The sequence below is a fragment of the Aulostomus chinensis genome, chromosome 15 (genome assembly GCF_037954235.1).
Source record: "Aulostomus chinensis isolate RoL2024-O1b breed Wild chromosome 15, RoL_Achi_v1.0, whole genome shotgun sequence".
NCBI classification, from domain to species: domain Eukaryota; kingdom Metazoa; phylum Chordata; class Actinopteri; order Syngnathiformes; family Aulostomidae; genus Aulostomus; species Aulostomus chinensis.
In genome coordinates, this window is record NC_141334.1 from 8,878,680 (window position 1) to 8,899,253 (window position 20,574).

At 40.6% G+C, this 20,574-nt stretch overlaps 2 protein-coding genes across 3 annotated transcripts; one reads left to right on the plus strand and one right to left on the minus strand.

Annotated features, from left to right (window-relative positions):
* Positions 1-757: 757 nt before the first annotated feature.
* On the minus strand, positions 758-13,177 carry LOC147248522 (sodium/hydrogen exchanger 6-like). Of its 2 annotated transcripts, XM_086226493.1 has the most exons (17): positions 12,810-13,177; positions 12,019-12,218; positions 11,066-11,143; positions 10,763-10,839; positions 9,818-9,930; positions 9,585-9,690; positions 9,221-9,334; positions 8,369-8,510; positions 7,998-8,103; positions 6,664-6,752; positions 6,240-6,353; positions 5,790-5,901; positions 4,802-4,955; positions 4,674-4,704; positions 4,476-4,564; positions 3,991-4,096; positions 758-3,838 (listed from the first exon to the last, which is right to left on the minus strand). In XM_086226493.1, the coding sequence occupies exons 1-17, from the start codon at positions 13,087-13,089 to the stop codon at positions 3,521-3,523; spliced, it is 2,229 nt and encodes a 742-aa protein (XP_086082619.1). In that variant the 5' UTR covers positions 13,090-13,177; the 3' UTR covers positions 758-3,520. The 2 variants fall into 2 exon arrangements, with proteins under 2 accessions (XP_086082619.1, XP_086082620.1); XM_086226494.1 differs by lacking the exon at positions 9,221-9,334.
* Positions 13,178-14,937: 1,760 nt separating this feature from the next.
* Positions 14,938-20,524, plus strand: LOC147248523 (cytokine receptor common subunit gamma-like). The gene is made up of 8 exons (XM_086226186.1): positions 14,938-15,098; positions 15,519-15,609; positions 15,853-16,022; positions 16,752-16,885; positions 17,005-17,170; positions 17,910-18,015; positions 18,289-18,349; positions 18,999-20,524. Exons 1-8 carry the CDS (start codon positions 15,035-15,037, stop codon positions 19,239-19,241), a joined length of 1,035 nt encoding a protein of 344 aa, XP_086082312.1. The 5' UTR covers positions 14,938-15,034; the 3' UTR covers positions 19,242-20,524.
* Positions 20,525-20,574: the final 50 nt, after the last annotated feature.

Sequence of the window (20,574 nt, forward strand, 5' to 3'; positions counted from 1 at the left end):
AAAAGTCAAGTCTATACAGCGCCAAATTACAACTGAAGTTGTAAAAGAGCAGGTCTACAACCACATTTTTCAAATTTACGACGTGAAGTTTGACAGAAACGCTTAGACTATTACTACGTGACTACCTGGAAATACATTCTTCAATCTTGAATCATTTTTTTTGTTTTTATGAATATATTTCTGACATGAAGAAACCCAGCCACTATCACTTGTTGGCAGTCATTTCAGAAAATTTAGACTAACCATGTATTTGTCTTTTTTCTATAATTTCTTATGCATAGCTGTGATGGGGTTAAATGATAGTGTACATGGGATTTCTTTCTTTTTGTTTTTTTAACTATTCTAAATTTATTTTCTTGTTTTGGAAAATGTGCAGATAAATTTAAACTGATTTCAACCGCGGCCAATCTTCTGATTTTGAAGATGGCCATGAAGTACCTTGGTTAAGGCGCTCCTCTACACAAAAGATTCAAAAAACATCACATCATACTGTGAATAAACATAGCCGCAGTATAAAAAATTTACCGAGTATTTTTAAGATTGTTTTGTGTATAAGTTTTGCATTACATCAAGAATTAATTACAAACAAAACTATGATGATGATTTGAGATTCAAAAATGTTAGGGTGAGATTCCTTAGCCTTGCTCAGGTTACGCATGGTTTAAGATAAAAATGAAGATATGGTAAAGATAAAAATGCTTGCATTGACGTGTTTTTTTTTTGCTGCATTGTCTGAAAGAGAGAAGACATCTTAGTTCCAACACTTGTTTATATTTATTTGCGGTACACTTGCAAGATGTCTGACAGATGAGACCATAAATTAAGGACCACAGAGAACAAAAAATATCAGTCAAATGAGAGATTATTTTTTTCCACTCTCAACATTAGTTCACATGTTAAAAACATTCACATAAAGACCTATTACAGGTATACTTTTCACAAACTGTAATAAACAGTTTCTACCAACAGGATAAACAAACATTTTCGTAATTTTAGTTGTAGGTACCATCATAACAGTTCCTTCAAAGGCCTGTAACAAATTAAGTGCTTTTCTAATTGTTGAAATACACGCACAACAAATAAAAACTAATAGGTATCTCAGGATAAAAATGCACATCCACTCATGTCCGTATCTCTGGGTGATTATGCAGAATAGTAATTACAAATACTGCTTGAAGATCAAAAAGGAAATGTGTGCAGCTTGACTTAATTAACACAAACATCTTGATCAGGGTTTAATTTCTACCTCGGCAATAAAACAAAAAGTCACCCTTATGGCATCAAACCGGCCTGCTCAACAGAATCAGGACATGCAAGGGCTGCAGTAAAACAACAGAGATGCCTCAGTGCAAAATATCTCCCTGAAACACAAAAGAGGAGCATGGCAGCCAAACTAAGTGCAAAACAGATAGATATTGCATCAGTAGAAAGTAGGAGAGATACTCCTGTACTAGTTCTGTATGTTTTTTCACATCCCACAGAGTATTAGTGTTACTTCCCATTGTACAATGCTCTCATTTGCACTCATTTGGGACTCTTTCAACACTTCAGTGCACCAAAAACAAATATACTAAAGCGATTATACTGGGAACACAATATTCAACAACACTCAGAGGGTTCAGTGTCATAGAAAAACAAAAAGATCATCTTACTGCACATTTTGTAAATCAAAATATGTACAGATCTACATAAAGTAACTGAATTTCTGATTAGGCACTTTAATTCACAACAGTTCAGCCAGCCCTCAAAATCATCTTTGATGTTAGAACATCACAGACATGGTAGTTATGTTTTTCTTTTTCAAGGAAGTAAAAGCAGATGATGACAGAGTAGGAGGAGCAGGGGTAGACGTTAGCCCTAAAGACCCCATCAGTAGATCTGAGTTCTGACATCAGTCACCGCTTCTAAAACACATGCACAGGGAAGCTCTAGAAAAGTAAAACTATCTGCTACATAATAGGAAGGAGATATTTAAACATGCACAAGTGATAAAGAAAGACCTGGAATGACTATCGACTGCCCTCACGACATCCCCACTGGCACGGTGCGCCTTCTCTGGGATGAGTCGTATCGTAGTGCTTTGTAGGAAAAGGTACGTACCGACAGGCTATCGCAAACGAACTGTCCCGTAAATGAAGAGGGCGGGATAATCTTTTATGCCACACTATCAAACCAATAAATAAATAAATTAAAAGTACATAATCAACTTTTTTAAATGGTTAAAAAGGCTGGCAGTGCTAGAATATAGTGGAGACGCTCACAGACAATGTTGTGGAAGCAGTTTGTTCATTTTGCCAAGGTGGTTACGTTCAAACCTGCATCTTTTTCTGTGTCTGTGCCTCTGTAAACAATATTTCACAAGAACTACCAGGCCGATTTAAATAAACCTTGGTCTGGGATGGAGTGTTACATTTGGGGCAGATCTGTTCATCTTAGCTGCTTTATTTTACAAAGACCCTGACGGAGGTATTCACACCTAGGAATTCTTTCACCATCTTCACGTAATTAACTTAAAGAACTTAAACAAATGCAGGACCTGTAATTAAGAGCAACATCCCTAAATGTTTCTTTCCCACCAACATGCAGCAGGTTCTGTGCCCATTCAGGAACCTCAATTTGAATCATTCGGAGCGTTCTCACCAACAATTCGTTGAAACCCACCCCCAAATTTGGTGACCATCCTCCCCTCTCTCCCTTAGTCCTCACTGCGACAGCACAGTGATATACATGCTGGAGGAACACGTGACGTGTGTGTCCAGTAGCATCATGTCACCTGTGTGTGATGAAGCTGTTCTCGTCTCATATGTTTAGTCTGTACACAGGCCACTGAATTTTATAGCTCACCCAACTTCTTTGTTTTTCTTTTCAAAACCTCATCTGTGGTTGGGATGTCGGTGCAGAGACAGCTCTGCTAGGTGTGTGATTTCCGTTCTGAACTGTGCATGATCCTCAGACGATGATGCAATATCTCAGCTCAAATCTGGTGAGAACGCAGGTCGATACGATGGAAATCCAAAGTTCAGAAAACCTTGAATAGCACTGGCTCAAGAACCTGCACCAATCTGGTGGGAAAAGGCCTACAGAGGAAATGTCCCAGGATTGCCCTCTATAACTGGAGGGAGCAACAGTATATAACAACACAGAAATATCAACACAGTAGTACAAGTACTACAGCCTGTTTTTAGCCTCCTTAAAAGATGGCTAAGTATGCATCTCGCATGTTTTTATGTAGCCTATTAACTTGAGGTGCTACAGTACCCGACCTCACACGAAGTGCTCTCACATTCAAGCTTATAGTAACCCACCTAACTAGTCAGCGCTCCTCAAGTTTCTCAAGAAGCTGAGACCATTTTAAAGCCAGAGAGGTCATCCTGTCAACTTCAAAGGATTCTAAAATATAGAAGCAGTTTGTCTTTTAAAAAAAAAAAACAACAATAATCTGATTCTATTTCCTTATCAAATCAAGTTAAATTATGTATAATTTTGAAAAACAAACAACATCCTGGCAGCACAAGCCTTCTTACAGTCTGTGCCTGCGAGGGTCAGAGCGTGGGGGGGAGGGGGGAGGAGGCAGTGTGACGGTGGTTGGAGGCTCCACGGGGTCATCCATTGGCAGGACCAGGCGGGTGCCCCGAATTGCCACTTCATGTTCTGCCAGGGCAAGCTCGTGATCCAGACCTTCGTCAGACCGGCCGGTGCTGGCGGTGGAGGAGTGCTTGCGATTGACAGTGCGTGATCCAGACGCGTCCGTGCTGACGGTGACATCAGCATACATGGAACTCACACTGGCGTCGTTCAGAATGAAGTCAGAATCCTCATCGTAAAGCTGACCTTCATTCTGACGTGCACAGAGGCAACAAGAGGTAAGGAGGGGGGAGCAGAAAATGAAGGAAGAGTTCAAATGAATTGGACTGCCCTATCAGTGTTAAATAAGCTTGTATTTTTATTTAATGAAGTGACACATTAAATGTATCAAAAGATGCTGCAAACCTCATAAGCCTGCGGGCTGGTGAGACATCGGGCCAGAGGTCCGCAGCAAGCCGGCAGGGTTGCAGTGAGAGGAGGGCCGCTGTGGGTCAGGAGAGGTTTCAGGTAGCTGGAGAACAGATGTCAAGGACCACTGATGTTCAGAGATTGTGGTGGCAAATATGATAGAGCCTTCTGTTTGCTTGGACAATGGCCAGCGACCGCTGCTGCCATCAGACTCAACATGTACCATATTTCTCAAAGAAACAGCACTCGGGACAATGGTCATATGAGTCTGAATCCCAACAATGAACGTTGACCGATACTTAACATCTTTGACGCCGACCGGTCACTACAGCAGTTTTTGAGGGTCAGTAGCCTGTTTGTAGTAGGCTTTATATAAAGGTAATATGCATTTCCTTATGTTAGCAAATCATGCTCATCGCTGCTCAAAATGTCCAGTTCCTAAGACGTGATCGTAAATATGTACTCATCAGCTCAAAGGATACTTGTGATCAAAGTTGTACCAGATCCTGAAGGGCCAGGCGCTCTCATGTTTGGTGTTTCTCCGCTGTGATCCATCTAGTACAGTTGAACTCTGGTAACACACAAACGATTAGCTTCATGACTTGAACACTTTTATTTTACACAGGCTAAATGATGTAATAAGTTGCTGATGGGAATTCTAATCTGTGCTAATCACTTACAGAGTTTTCTTGATCCGAGTCCACGCCCACCCTGAAAGAATAAAGAAGGCTGATGACTCTGAACAGAGAGGGGAGGATGTACGCACAGATGGTGAAGTAAACTCAAACAAACACATGTGCAGCCTTACGGAATGCTCATGACAGACAGCATGGGCATGGTCCCGCCCCCACAGATCCAGACCGTGAAGAAGACTATTAGAAGAGTGGTGGAAAACATCATCTGGCGAGCGTACGTTGCTGTGTCTCGGATCGAAAGCGCGAAGGTCATCGCCCCGCGCAGACCTGGAGGAGAGGTGGTGAGCGAGATGGAGTGAGAATATTGGAATATTTGTGTGCATGTGAGTGTATTTCACTGAAATGCCACATGAGGGCGCTAGAGGGATCTCTGTAACCTTTAGATGGATTACTATTCAAGTTTGTGGATGACTCTTGAGAGTCTGGCGGGTGCAAAAGCGCCAATGTGAGGTTGACTTTTCAGTTCTTCGTGTAGGTATCAGAGTTGGATGTGGAACTGTAACATTTTTGTTCTCCTGACTTTGCAACAGAATCCATCATTATCTTATTAGAGGTATTCTGTTCAATACTGAAGTTTATGACCAGATACCTTCACAGATTAGGTTCAGCTGGAACAAATTAGCATGCTAACGCCAAACCAACACAGGCTACTTTCCCATGATTGTAAAAATACTCACGTTAATGTCATTGTGTCTCATATCTGTGAGCGTGAGTCTCAGAGACAGTCAGAATATGTACGAAAAAAAAAGTGTCAAGCTCAAAAGTGTAAACTATGCGCTTTTAGATCACTCAATGGTTAACTCATTGTTTTCCTCTCAGTCCTGGATTTTTGACTGTTTTCCTCTTGCTGAAAACTTGATCCTACTAATCTGTTCCAACAACTTATCTGAGCTCAACTGCCATGTATTTCAAACTTTTTGCAAAGAAACCATCACACACGTAAAATTCGATGAGAATTTGATTTCATGGCGAAAGTTTTTTTTATCACTGTTTGGTGAACTGCAGCTGTCTGGTTCCATACAGTTGAATTTCATGGTTTGTGATAAGAATTATTTTTCTCAGTTTATCTCTTTACTACATACACCGGGGATGGGGGTCTACCTGCAAACATCATGACGTGCTGAAAGTTGGATCCAATCTTGTTCTTGCGGCCCAGGTTGAGCAGGAAAGACAAAGGATAAATGTTTGCCGCCCTGCCTAGAAACACTGCGATCTACACAACAGAAGGTTAAGGAGAAAACACACTGCCAAGTAAAAGGGTGCAATGGAAATTCTCTCTTTTCTGGAATCGTTGAAGCTTTAACATACATATCCCACATGAATACACTTATTATCAGCAGTGGGAGCAGGAACAGCAGCATTAGTGTCATTAGAGTTTCTATTAGCAACTAATGAAGGCAGGTCCAGCCAGGACCTGATACCCATCAAAATCTCCAGCATCATTAGAACATTTGCTAACTGAAAACAACAAGGGAACAACATTCTTCTACGCTTCTGATTGGGAAGCATCCAGAAAGGCCTTGATTTGCTCTTGAGTAGATTAAAGGATACAAAGGCTCCGATAATGAACAAAGGATTGAAGACATGTGACTGGAAGGAGAAGAGCGTCAGACCCATGTAGGAGAAGATGAAATTCTCCGCCAGGAAGTTCAGCAGCTCAAACAACTGAAGGTGAGGGGATAAACATAAATGTGAGTAATGGAACACATCAAATATGAACAGAAACAGAAGAAAAACTTGACGCGTAAACATGCATTTAACTTTCATGCATTTGCTATAGTCGCTTGACAACAAAAGCATTAGTCCAAAAATATGAATAGTTCCATCAAATCTTCAATCATGTTTTATATTTATCTATTCCTCTAATCAAACACATTTAGAATTTTAAAAATATCTTTTCATAACATAGGCCGCAGATGAAGCCAGTGAAAACTAAGACGAACCACAACTATACAACAGATGGGAGATGCTTGACCTGTTTGGTCCTATCCTGAGATTCAGGAGAGAGATTGTTGTAGGTGTAGTGAGCCTGAGTCATCCCACAGAACAGCACAGCGACTACGCCTGAAATAAGACAAACTTTAATATCACCTACGCATCACCCCAAACACAATTTAAAAAGCATTCATTTTGTTCAGGAAAATGACAAACATAAAAAGTTTCCCGGTGTTGAAGACATTCAAGAGCTATTGACAACAAAAGCGATGACACGGCCTTAAACCCGAACCTTAAACTCAACCAAGGCTTTCCCCCCAATCCTGTAGAACCCTACTTCTTATCCTAGCCACAGTTATCAGGATGTGGCTCTCTTCTTGTCATAGAAAGCAGTCATGTGTTTCCCCCCAACCGGTCAAAGCAGAAGGCCGTCCCCATAGAGCCTGGGTCTGCTCGACGTTCCTGCCTGTTAAAAGGAAGGTTTTCGTCGCCGCTGTTGCAGGATGTGCTTGCTGATGGAGAATTGTTGGGTGTAAATTCATTGAAGGAGCGTGGTACTGGACCTGCTCTACCTGTAAAGTGTCATGAGCTAACTTTTGTTGTGGTTTGGCGCTATATCAATAAGATTGACTTGACTTGACTCATGACAGTCTCTTGTCAGCATGCTATAGAGGACATCTTTAGGGCACTTTCTGAGGGGTTCCACATGTTGAGGTCAGCAACGTTTTACATCTCTGCTTAGGTGTCTGAGGGAAGATTTATCAATTTTTGCGTGCTCTGGGGGGGGGGGGGGGGTGATAAGACTCCTGATGAGGTGAACTGGCTGCAGCATCCTATTTTAACTGGCCAGTCGGCTGAGGGATTGTGTTCATTAAGTTCGCCATTTCGGGAAAGTTGTTTTTGTTTGTTTGTTTGTTTTCTGAGCCTTAATTGCAACTTACCAATGATGATGTTGATTTGACTTCATCACAGTTTATGCTGTCACTCAAACTGGCTCTGGAATGTTGGGCTTAAATAAATTAAAGGTCAAGAGGGTCACATTCCTGCATGTACCAGCTGACTGAGGCTCTTCCTCCACAGTGCACACAGAATTTCCTCAGTCAGCTTGAAAAACAAGAGTGTGACCTCATTGACCTTTAATTCATTTTTGCCCTACTGTCCGGAACTACTCAGATATACAGCACTGGCTGTGTTGACAAAGAACGGACATCGAAATACATCTAGGGTATGTGCTTCATGGGAAACTATAAATTTTAGCAAATAGTAGGGGGGAAATATCAAAAAATAACTACAGAATAGTTTCGAATCAAATGACCACCATATCAAAGAAAGTAAGGATTATTCAGATTATTCAAACTGCATCTGTAGGCTAACCTGTGAACCCGCAGGCCTCAGCCAGCAGAAAGGTGCTCCAGGACATAAGGAAAAAGAGGGCCGTCTCCAGCAGGGGGAAGTCCCTCAGTTTAGTAAACTTGGTCACTTGATGAAACGTTAAGGAGCAAAACCAGAAGCAGTGTAACCACTATCAAGCTGCAGTTGTTCTACAGAAACTGAACTATGAGAACCGTAGCTCTGTTCTTCCTCATATAGTAAGGGCACAATGCAGGTCAATGCTAGGACTTAAATTCTAAGGTTTTAAGTTAAAAAAAGCATAATTCCTGTTTTTGAATTCACTGATTATGAATACCTATGATGGCGAATATGTAAGTAGATCGTATCATGGCAATAAACAGCTGAAAGGATATGAAAGCTGTCATGACTCCAGTGGCCACTCCAAGAGCAAAGGATCCGCTGAAGACACCCAGGAAGACACCAAAGGATTTCAACATGGCCATGGCCTCGAAGCTGTGGCTGTTGTCTCCAGCCGGCTGATATGCCACGATGGAGCTGAGGAATACATTAATATACTCATTTCCATAGAAAAGGGAATTGGACACTAAGAATATAGGAAGAGAAACTGGCTGAGAAAGCACATGCTCTCATAAAGACACAAACAGATGTTCAAGTAGTCGTCAGGCATCACATCAAAGCTGCAAGAACCCAAATCCAAGGAGGTCTGATCTCACCAGATGATTGGATTTTGTAAATTTAGAATCTTCGGTTACCCTTTAAAATAAAAGGACAACATACACGGACTGGAGTTGGGTTTTACAGTCTTCTAAAGGGAGGAACTTCAGGTCGTGCATGCTTAAATCTAATTAGATCTTGGATCTTTCAACTCCCTTTAGTTGATATCCAGTACGAGAAGTGATGAGAATCAAAAAGATCATTTCAGGCATACTGTTTTCTGAAGAGTAGTGACCAAATCACCACCCATAGACCCTAAGATCACTAATACTATGCAGCAAGAAACCTCTCATACACCTAGGTTATCAAAAGCTTTAGCACAAGTCGCATTTTCTGGTCATATTGTGAAGAATGATACCAAAAAGAGGGTTTCATGAAGGGGGGGTGTAGGGAAGGTCAGTGATCATCATAATGGGTGGTGGTTCGAGGCTACGCTCTAAGTGAAAGGCCTGCATCACATTGAGTGAATTGAGATGATCAGTTTCTAACACTACAGCTCTGCAACCAAGCCCATAAACCAGCCCACCCACCGAGGAATTAGTGTTTGGTTTCCTGTCCCCTCGGGCCAAACCGGCCCAAAATCTCCTGGGAAGAGCACAGCCCCAGCCCCCTGCCTACCCTGCTTCTCCAACCGGAGGAGAACACTGTATACATACGTGCAGGTCGGTGATGAGTGACACAGATGGGTGCAAGAAGGCAAGCAGTGAAATGACAGGGTCTGATGTTAGTATGATTGCTGTCCATTCAAACGAACAGCCTAATGTGACACAATTAGGCTGATCACAGAGCAGCTGAACAACACAGAAATGAATGTTAAATGCTGGTAGAGCAGCAGATGGAAGACACTGTAGCTTCAGTTTGTGTAGACTCGTGCGTTGTGTGGTGAATGCTTACGAAGACAGGACGATGGCCACAGCATCGTTGAGGACGCTCTCCCCAAACAACAAAGCGTACAGGTCCACATCTACCTTCAGCTCATTGAAGATGGCCAGCACCGTCACTGCAACGCAGAGGAGGAAACCGTCACACGAACAACATGCAAAGGCAAAAACGACGTGCTGGGCCATTTCATTAACTTTGATTTATATGAACTGAAGTGAATTTCTATGGTTTGTGGCAAAACCTACCTGGGTCTGTTGCAGATACGATGGCCCCAAAGAAGAGGCAGTCAGTAAAGTAAAAATCCCCCCCAAGCTGGCCCACAACTTTCATGAAGGACACGAAGCCGTACATGATCAACCTGGTGAAAACGACACGTACATCAACATCATCAAAGACACTGACACTGCTTTGTTGTTCACCGCGGAGACGTCGGCCTTCTGATATGCAATTGAGCCAGAATTGAAACCAGAGTAAAACCTTAAAAATGTCATCTGAAGAAGGAACTGAACAGTCAGGATGTCATACCCCCCCCCCCCCCACCCCCCACCCTCAACAGGAATAAGCGGAAGAAATTGGATGGATGGATGGATGGATGGATGGATGATTTGATTCGCATCGTGACACACCTTCAACAATATAATGCAACTACAGGATACAATTACGCCCTGGCACCATGTAATACAATTAAATATAATGTGACAAAACAAAACGGTGTGAATCTTTACATTATGATTCTGTTATTTCTATTGCAAGAAGAAATTCTGATAAACTTGCTGCATTAGGAATCCTGTAAACAAGAATTGTGGGTCTGCACTTTCAACTGCGGCAGCTACATCTCCCATCTTCATCTCAAATCTCATGCACATTTTTTTTTAATGAATGCTCGGTTGCATAACAGTTTTACTCAACTGTCGGTCAGAATCTTAAAGGAAATGAAAAGGAAACACTTGAGCAGATGGGGGGAGGGGGGACTTGTTTAGTTTGAGCACATGAGCAGGCGCCACACACACAGTAGTGAAGGAGGAGAGGAAATGGAACATAGCAACAACAATGACAGTTTATTGATGCTCAAAACGAAGCATATAGATATCATTTCAAGATGTATACGCATGCTAAACGCTGCTCTAACAGTTAACCCGATTGCATCTCAACACACCAGTGACACCTGAAACCCCTGACAAATAACTTACCCGATAACAAAGCAGGATATAACTGTTCCCATGAAAGCATATGCCAGGATGGAACCAATGTTTCTGAAGAAATGTCTCTGGGACAAACAAAGACAAAGATTTATGAAAACAAAAGAGGTCTTGTACTGGTAGTGGGTGGAGCAAAACAAGACAAAAATGCAACTAAATCTCAGAAAAACAGGAAAATTAACATGTGAAATTAAGATTGCTGTACTTAATTGTTACCTAAACTGTTAAAGATCTCATTTGTGAACAAATAATTATTAATTTACACATTTACTCTCATAACATATTTACTCTTACCCTTTTTAGACTGTAGCCAGCATGGAAGATAATGGGAGGCAGGAGAATGTTGAAAAAAACCTCTGGATCAAAGGTCACCTGAAGACACCAAAAAAGAAGTTTTATGTATACTTTGTTGCGGGTAGTGGAACCCCCACTTGTTTCTGTGTGTTTATGTGTGCTGACGGGTAACAATTTACATTGTTTTTCCATGTTTTTGCATTTATATACCATATTTCCTCTAATATAAGCAGACAATTAAAACCCAGGTCTTGTTTAGAGTTAATGGGCATAATCAAGTTCAGTCATAGGTGGCTCTGCTTACTGTCGGGTCAAAAAATAATAAGGCTACTTTCAAATAGAAGATTGCCTCCAATAAAGGTCTGATACACGCTGCAGCTGAGGTAAATAATAGCCCTTGCCTCTGTTTGCAGAGGTTAGGTACCACATTATACATTGTCACATTGACAAAACCCAACTATCTTTAATCAGGGAATGTAAATGATGCTGCCAAACCCAAATATATTCACCCCCATACACTCACTGTATATTATACTGTAATCCAATACAACAACTCAGCCAACAGGGTTCCAACAGGTGATATTCAAGATTTTTTTAAGATCAACCACTGACTAAAATGTCTAACCCATAGCAAGAGCTGTAGTTTTCAATAAGTTCCCTGGAGTATGCTAGGTGACGACTGGTTCCCTTTGGATATCCATATGCATTATTGAGGACATTCAAACATGTAATTACCGTACTGCTCACTTCCTGCACATTTCCCTAAAATGCACGTAATATGATGCAGGGAAGTTATGCAACAACCCTGCACACCTCAGTGTTGCTGTTATTCTGTTCCTAACATCATTCTACATATTGTCTTGGGCAGAATTCATGGCAGAGCAATTGTATTGAATCACAACACATTGAAAACCACAACATGGTTCCCCCTCCCACCCATGCCATGTCCTTGCCTTTCTCAACATCTCATCATCCTGCACTTGGTGACCTTTGCCCCGGCTGACTTCCCCCTTTAGATTGTACTCATAGAATCGTCCGTTGACGTTGACCAGCAGGGTAGCAGGACTGGCGTTGACAGCACAGCTCAGAATGAGGTCACTCGTGCTTTGGGGCACATGGACACCGAACCGCAAGATCACTCCCACCAACAAGCCTTCAGGGAGCAGAGAAGAGAAAGTAGTTAGCTTATGATTTGTGCTGGGATTTAATATGAGACTATTTAAAACACCTGCCTTTAAGCCTTTGGGTGGGCTACATACAGCAATTAGATTATGACGGTGTAACAAATATTAATGAGAGCACCTTCATGTCCTGAAAGGAGGGAACAACCTTTGCTATTTCAGCAACTTTTCATGCATACCAAAATTGAATGTTGTTATTATTTACCCCCCCCCCGCCCATTATGACAACAAACAAACATGATCTTATGCTTAATTTTTGCAGGTTTGTGTGTGTGCGTGTGTTCTATGTCTATAATACTAATCTCGGAAAACTAACAAAAACCATAAATGCACCACGATACTACCACTCCGCCATCCTAAATTATTACATAATAACGTGAGAAACACAGGATGCTGCCATACTTAAAATGTATTCATTTTAATCAAACTGCAGTCCCTTGAAACCTTAGAATAAGCACTCATATTAGCCTGCGGGTCCATGTCGAGGAGCTAACGGTATCCTAGCCTGCTAGCATGGGTAAAGTTGACTGATTGACATTTGCTGAGCTTCTTTATGTTCTTACCATAAATCATGGCAAGTCCTGTTTCGTGCAGGAATCTAAATCGCCGGTGTTTGAACAGCCATATAGTTAAAATGGTGAGCGTTAAGAGCATTATGAATATGAGTAGGTTGGCACTGTCTTGTCTGTGGCTTTCCTCAGCCATCCTCTCAGTTGCGACGTAGTCCAAAACATCGCTCTCGCCTCGGCTCCCGACCAGCACCACTGTCAAGAGAAAAGGCAGTACCACGACCGCTTTCGACGGTTTCATATCAAGAAAGCGTCTTAGTGTAGAAACCATCATGGCTTTCAGTGAAACGGTAACATTCGTCGGTCAAGCAGTGTAGGAAATTGCTGCCTAAAATCAGCGAGACAAGGGGGCAGATGACAGCTCCTTCCGCAGCCGTAATCAAAACACTCGAATTTCCGGTTCTTCAAAATAAAAGCCCTTCCACTCCATACAACCATTCTAGATATTCTTGGTTTCAGGTATCCTGATTATTTAATTTAAGTAAATATACTGCATACTTCGCCCTACTGATTATTTGTAGTTGAAGTTTTCAGGCTTCATACTATCAAGAAATACCTGGAGAGTCATAGAAGAATTGGATCGGGAGGTGACGTTTAGCACAATGAGGCATCAGTAAAAAATACACGCAAACATGTAAAAGGAGTAAGTAAGTCGTATTTATGAAAAAGTAAAAATATATAAATGACTCTCTGAATTGATTGTACTTTGTTTTCAAGTACAGTGTTGAAGCAGCTGTACTTTACTTCAATATTTGGATTTAGAAGTCTGTGTACTTCTACTCTTCCAATGTTGAAATAAAATGTTGGGCTTTTTCTCCACTATATGTATCTATATGCTATAGTAAATATCCAGCCATCCATCCGTCCATTTTCTTCTGCTTATCCTGTTAAGAGTCGTGGGGGGGCTGGAGCCTATTCCAGCAGCTTTAAGGCGAAAGGTGGGGTTCGCCCTGGACGGGTCACCAGTCCATCGCAGGGCCAACACATATAGACAGACGACCATTCACACTCACAACCACGCCTAAGGACATTTTAGAGTATCAATCAGCCTCTTGATGTCTTTAGACTGTGGGAGCAAGCCGGAGTACCAGAGAGAACCCACACAGGAACAGGGAGAACATTCAGACTCCACACAGAGAGATCTTGTGCTGGAGCCGGGGCTCAAACCTGGAACCTTCTCGCAGTGAGGCGGCAGTGCTGACCTCTGCACCACCTGAGAAAGTGAGAAGAACTAGAACTCAAAAATAAGTCCTCAGATAGGCGTTTACCTCCTCACTCATTATTTCCTCTGACAGGAAACAAAACACACACACAGAAATTGAAAAACATGTTTTTTTATGGTTAGATTGTAATTCTGACTTTCTCTTGTTCTGAAAAAAGTGTATATCAGACTGTCCATTTAAAAGGTTGTACTTTGAGCCAGCCTTTGTATACATTTAAATTGACTTAACATAAAATAAAGGAGAAATAAGGTTCCGATTTTTCTGTCTTAGAACTTTGAAAATGAAAAAAAAATCATCACAAATGGAAAATTTCCCGTGTAGGAGGAGAAGAGAATTTGCGGTAATAAAGATGGTGTAAAGATTGTGTTAAGCTGCCACAAGAGTGTTCAAATTCTAATGGCCTGTAAAATAATAAAAGATTATTTTCACGGAGAGTTAAAAAAGTCGAGCAACTTTTGTTGTTTCATGATGAGCTTGTGATGTTTTAATCACTTTTGCTTTTGCTAAGCAAACTGACAACATTTAATGCAGTGTCTTGGCTAAATGCTCATCAGGGTGGCAACAGGAGCATTCTTTCACGAATTTATTTTCATGTTGTAGGATTTTCAAGCTAATATTCTGTAAGACAAATAAGGTGCCTGATAGTACAAGGCATTTGTTATAATGAGCCTATAATCCTTTTTCTTTTTTTTGTTGTCATTCTTGTGGTACCAAGACGTATCAGAACAGTCATTCCCAGCTGCAAGCAGTAAATTCTCATTAGATTTAGTTTTATGAACTGTCTTTGAGTTGTTTCTTAAAAGTCATCAAACATGCAGTCTGACTGCAGACATATAATCTTGATCTGCAGTTGAATACCCTCAGAGTTTCCGCTGACAGGAAACAAAATCCACGCTAGTCAAGTCAGGACTTGCTCTCAGATGAGAAATGCAACACATGACTTCTCAGACATAGAAGTAGACAGACACTGAGAACATTGCGCTTTTGTCTGCCACCATGAAATTCACCCTACTTCTGCTTCTCTTTCTGGTAGGACATGTCTTTGCCACAGAACCCCCAGGTAAGGACATTTGAGGATTTAATTACAAAATTATAGGCAAATTTGCTAAAAGTGTTTTAGACTTGGATATGTCAAAGTAGTTATTTTTCTTTAAGGTTTTATGATATGAAGCTGCTTTATTTGTACACTTGGGCAACATAATTATTGTTATAATCTGAGATTTGAATAATGTTAAATAATAATGTTTTATTGTCTTGTTGAATAGTCCTTCCCCACATGGGCACATCATGAGTGTAAATTCCCCATGATGTCAGTTTGTGCCGTTTCCTCATTGAGTGTATTCTATTATTTACATGAGGTTTGAATGCTGTGTTTGTATCGAGAGAAAATAGTGTGTCAAACCTATCTAAAGAATCCGGGTTTGTATACAACTTTTGGTTTATTTTGCTCGAAAAAATATTCTTCTTGTGCCTCTTACAGACATCAACTGTATCGTGTTGCATCTGAAAACAGTTCAATGTACCTGGGACAGATGGGGTAGTCCGGCGGTCAATTACACCTTCCACAGCTGGTTTGTGAAACATTTTCTCATTTCATCTTCTTCATGTATTTCTGCAAAATCCCAATATGAAGATTAAGGAATTGAAAGACACAATTGTTCTCTCAGTCAAGCTCTAAAAGGATGGAGGAAGAGATTTGATAAATGTCAGCTTGTGGAAATATAATATGATATGAAACAAGGCCCTTGATTTTAGCTTTTCAAAAGAAAAAACTCTCTCTTTATGTGAATGACTAACTGGTGGTTTCCGTACAGGTTCCATCATAAAGAACCCAGAGAGTGTGAGGACTATCTGTCAGAAAATGGCATCGACATTGGATGTAACCGGCCCTATGGCGATAAACTCAATAGGTTCTACACTTTTTACACAAAACTAGTACATGGCAACGACAGTTTTCTGATGGAGAAGTGCCTTAAAAACAAAGGTATGTATATTTACTGCAGTACAACACAAAAACATTTAAAACAGGAAGTCAAGTAATTGTTGCTACTGTAGAGACTTTTACGCTTGATGTCACAGTAAAAGTTTAACTTAATAATATGATTATTTATGCTGCACGGTGGTGCAGTGGTTAGCACTGTGGCCTCACAGCAAGAAGGTTCTGGGTTCTAGTTTCGGCTCCAGCACAGGATCTTTCTGTGTGGAGTCTCCATGTTCTCCCTGTTCCTGTGTGGGTTCTCTCTGGTACTCCAGCTTCCTCCCACAGTCCAAAGACATCAAGAGGGGACGAGGCTGATTGATACTCTAAATTGACTGTAGGTGTGACTGTGAGTGTGAATGGTTGTCTGTCTGTATGCGTTGGGCCTGTGATGGACTGGTGACCTGTCCAGGGTGAACCCTGTCTCTTGCCCGTAGCTGTTGGGATAGGCTCCAGCCCCCCTCGCGACCCTTAATAGGAACAAGCGGAAGAAAATGGATGGATGGAATATGATCATTTTCTCGGAGAGGAAAAAACCAATGCTACCATATGTGTGTATACATTCAGATTAAGATTGAAATGTTGAAAGTAGCAAAAAGAAAGTCAAAATAGTCAAATAAATGACAACAACAAATCAAATCGCAATATATTTCAACAATATTTAAGCATGTGTGAAGCAGCTGCTGCTGGCACTGCCTGCTTCATTTTACATTAAATGATCTGTGTCACCTGCAGTCAAATTAAATCCACCAGCCAATCTGACTGTCCAGAATGAAACAGACTCCAAACTCTGGTTCTACTGGAATCAGACGATTCCGAACTGTGTGGAGAGTGAAGTTCGCTACAGGGTCAATGACAGAGTGTGGAAGGTAAAGGAACAACAAAAAAAAAAAATAGATGTATCATCCTGTCATTTCTACTACATACATATGCTTTATTAACTTTTATGACTTCCCTTCCCACCTCACCTCAATTTTAATTCCCACAGACTGAAAAGGTTTCAGCTGCAGAGCAAAGTTTCCCCATCAACTGGCCCTCCAGCAGTTCCAAGTATGAATTGCAAGTGAGGAGCAAAATAGGAAACTCTTGTGGAGAGTCTTTATTCTGGAGTGACTGGAGCGATCCTGTGGTCTGGGGATCCAACAACAGCACGGGTAAAATTACACAAAGAAGTGATCACATTGTTATTGATAGGGACCAGCCAATACACACGCAGGAGTAGCAATTCTAAAAGTGGTGTATCAGCCAATGTTGTTTTTGCAGTGATCCCTAAACTGTAATAATCAAAAACATATGACAAGGATATTTTACAGTTTTGAAAGAAACTTCATTCTCTAAAATCGCATCATTGCACTGAAATAATCATGCGTGTTGTATAATTGTATATTACCCCAAGAAGCTTTCTTAAATTAGGTTCTGGGAAAAACATGTTTAAATAGCAACCCACTGGACACAATATACCATGTATACACCATCTCTACAAAACTGGTACTCCACTGACAAAATGAGGTGATTCCCACTTAATGTACAGGTGTCACACTTATTGGCCACTATGTATAACAGCTTGATAAAAATGTGTCCCATGCTCATTTCAGTCCTTTATGCACATTCGGCTGAGCTACACATTGAAAAATATGCAAAGAAGAATGAATTCATTAGTTATACAGAATTCACCATCACAACATCTACTTTTATGGACTGGTAGGGTTACGTGCATGTATTCTCAATGCCCTACATGTAATTGAGAGGTCCCTAAAAAAAAAAATACATAAAAATAACAGCTCCTGGCAGGCAGTAAGAACTATTATCTCTTCTGTGCTATTTATCATAACAAGGCTCAACTGTCATTCTGTACTCACACAATACAATACCTCTCTCTCTCCCCCATAACAGACCCCAATGTGCCAAAGGGCTCAATGTCTGAATGGACCCCAGTCTTGTATGTTTTTGGTACGATCACTCTTATTCTGCTGGTCATGATGCTTCTGCACCATGAGAGGTGAGTTTATCCAGAAGTTTTGCGACATAATGGTGGATATACGGTGTTATGCTAGTGATATTTAAGAAAGCTTTATTAATAGGTTTCTGCCCAGCAATAAAAAGAACTTGGCGAGATAGTCATCACAGGATGCCAGGAATACGTTTTACTCCATATCAGATTAAATTCAAGGAACCAAAAATCTTACCCTGCAATACCCGGATGAAGTCGAGATTAACTGTTGCTGATACGATTACCTGTGAGAGTAAAGGTTTCTACCCACCGCCCATACAGGCTGAGAATCATCTTCATCCCTGCGGTTCCCAAGCCATCTCTGATTCCTCAGGATGTTGAGGTAAGTAGCATCCTCATGAAGTCACACATACGATTCATGATCAAACATAATCTTTGGTAGAGTGAAAAGAACCAAGTAACAAGTTTCAGTCAGAATCTAGTAAATGACTGGACCATGTGTAGTCAGTGTTTGAACAATTTGACTCTGGGGTCCTGAGTGAAATCCAAGACACCGATGTGCTCTGCTGCCGTCCTCCACAGATCCAGACAAGAGGCTAGATCCCTCTCTCCTCTGTGTGAGCATGACACAACTGAGACCCACAGAGACTAGCTGACTTGTTAGCTTAGCATAATGAATGGTAGTGTATGGAAAGTGTTAGCATACCTCCAAACAAAAGGCACCTAACTAACTTTTCTCTAAAATGGTCTTTTCTGACATTGATGTAATTAGGCTTGCGTATAACATTTGGTATGAAATAACTACCACCAGAGGAGCAACTTTAACTTCTAAAGATGGCTTACTTTACAGTGATTACTTCTGGACAAACTAACATCATGACCCTGACTCATTGACCCAGAGGAGCCTCTGGAACTGATGAAAGCCCAGTGTTGGAGGAATAGTGATTGGCAGCAATGTGCTACTGTGATGATGTGGAATGTGACAGCATAGGAAGTCATGAAAATGTTTTTTTCTTTATTTATTTTAAAAGGGCTGGCTTCAAATCTCCAAAAGCCTTAAAGAAGGTTTTGAGACCAGCTACAATGAGCGTGCCTGCCCTGTCCGCGAGTACAGTCATTACTCTGACTATGACAGCTCCACCTCCGACAGCTCCACCTCCTCATTTACCACCGACCAAACCGACTGCTCCATCTCCATCCCTAGCGACAAATCTGGTGACCTGTCTACCCCCTGCTCCTCCTCCTCCTCTACGGTTGTCATGTCATCTGAGTAAAAGAAGTTGGGGTTTTTTTTGAAGAGGAGGCATCTCTGTCAGGGTTTTCAAAATCTTTTCAATCACATTTCCTGAGCCGCTGCAAAAGATCAGACAATGGCTTTACGATGTATGATCTTCAAATTCCTTGAAATCTCATGTCATGGGTTTATATACCACTTCATTCATCGAGCACTTTTCTCTCCAGAAATGCAGTTCAAAATGTTTATCAAATCACTTCTGGACCTTTATAAATCTTGACACTTTTATGCAGTTACATTAATGGAGTTTTTGCTTCATCTATGATCCATTGAATTGCCCCTAACAGGCCAGACAAATGACATTTATTCATATCCTCTTTTTTCATCTAAACCTGTACAAAGGCGTGACTCACAAATGTCCCATCATATTAGCATCTATAATTTCTTCCTAAAACATGATGAGATGCATGCTACCATGAGATGTGTGTGTGTGTGTGTGTGTATATATATATATATATATATATATATATATATATATATATATATATATATATTTCTGTATGTATATAATACTGCTTATTTTCTTTATTGTGTTATTTTCCACACAGACTAAAAAAAAATGGATGTAGTATTGGCCCAATTGGTACTTTAGAGTCTTAATGATTCTTACACAACAAGAATATGTTGTATATTGAGCTTTACAGTTTAAATACCTTGTGCGTCTTACATATCTAATCTTAGCTTGCTGGCCTAATAAGTCCAAAATTTCCATTCTTTTCTACTTACACTGGCAATGTAGTGTTAATGCACTGTGACAGCCTGAATGTGTGTATATGGATTTGTTTGTTTGTTACATCTTTAATCCTTTGTTAAAACATTTGAATGAAATACAGACGCATTTATTTTGTCTCTTTCTATCAGACATCTTTCTTTTGACTATTTCTGGAAAATGTATGAGTTCGAAATGCATGGTTTTTGTTTGCCTTTAATTTCATTTGTTTGTCTTTGTTGTTAGGTCACACTTTTTTGCAAGAATCATACATCCTTTGCGCCTCCAAAAGTGTCATCAAGACCAACTTCAATTTTTAATCTCACTGATAACTGAAAACAGCCGATGGATTAATTCCAAGACTTTTGGCAACCCCAAACTTTCATATACAGTATGATCTATAATACATTGGTAAAGTATGTGCTCAAGAATAAAACCATGAACTACGTGCCTCATCACTGACCCTTTATAAAGTTTCTTCAGAAATGATTACTAAAATATAACACCCAGATTACTACTCTTTCTATTACTAAAACTTCATCACATCTTGGAGGCGCTTAAAAGTTTGGCTGAACGTTTGGTGTTCGAGGTTGTCATCTTATAT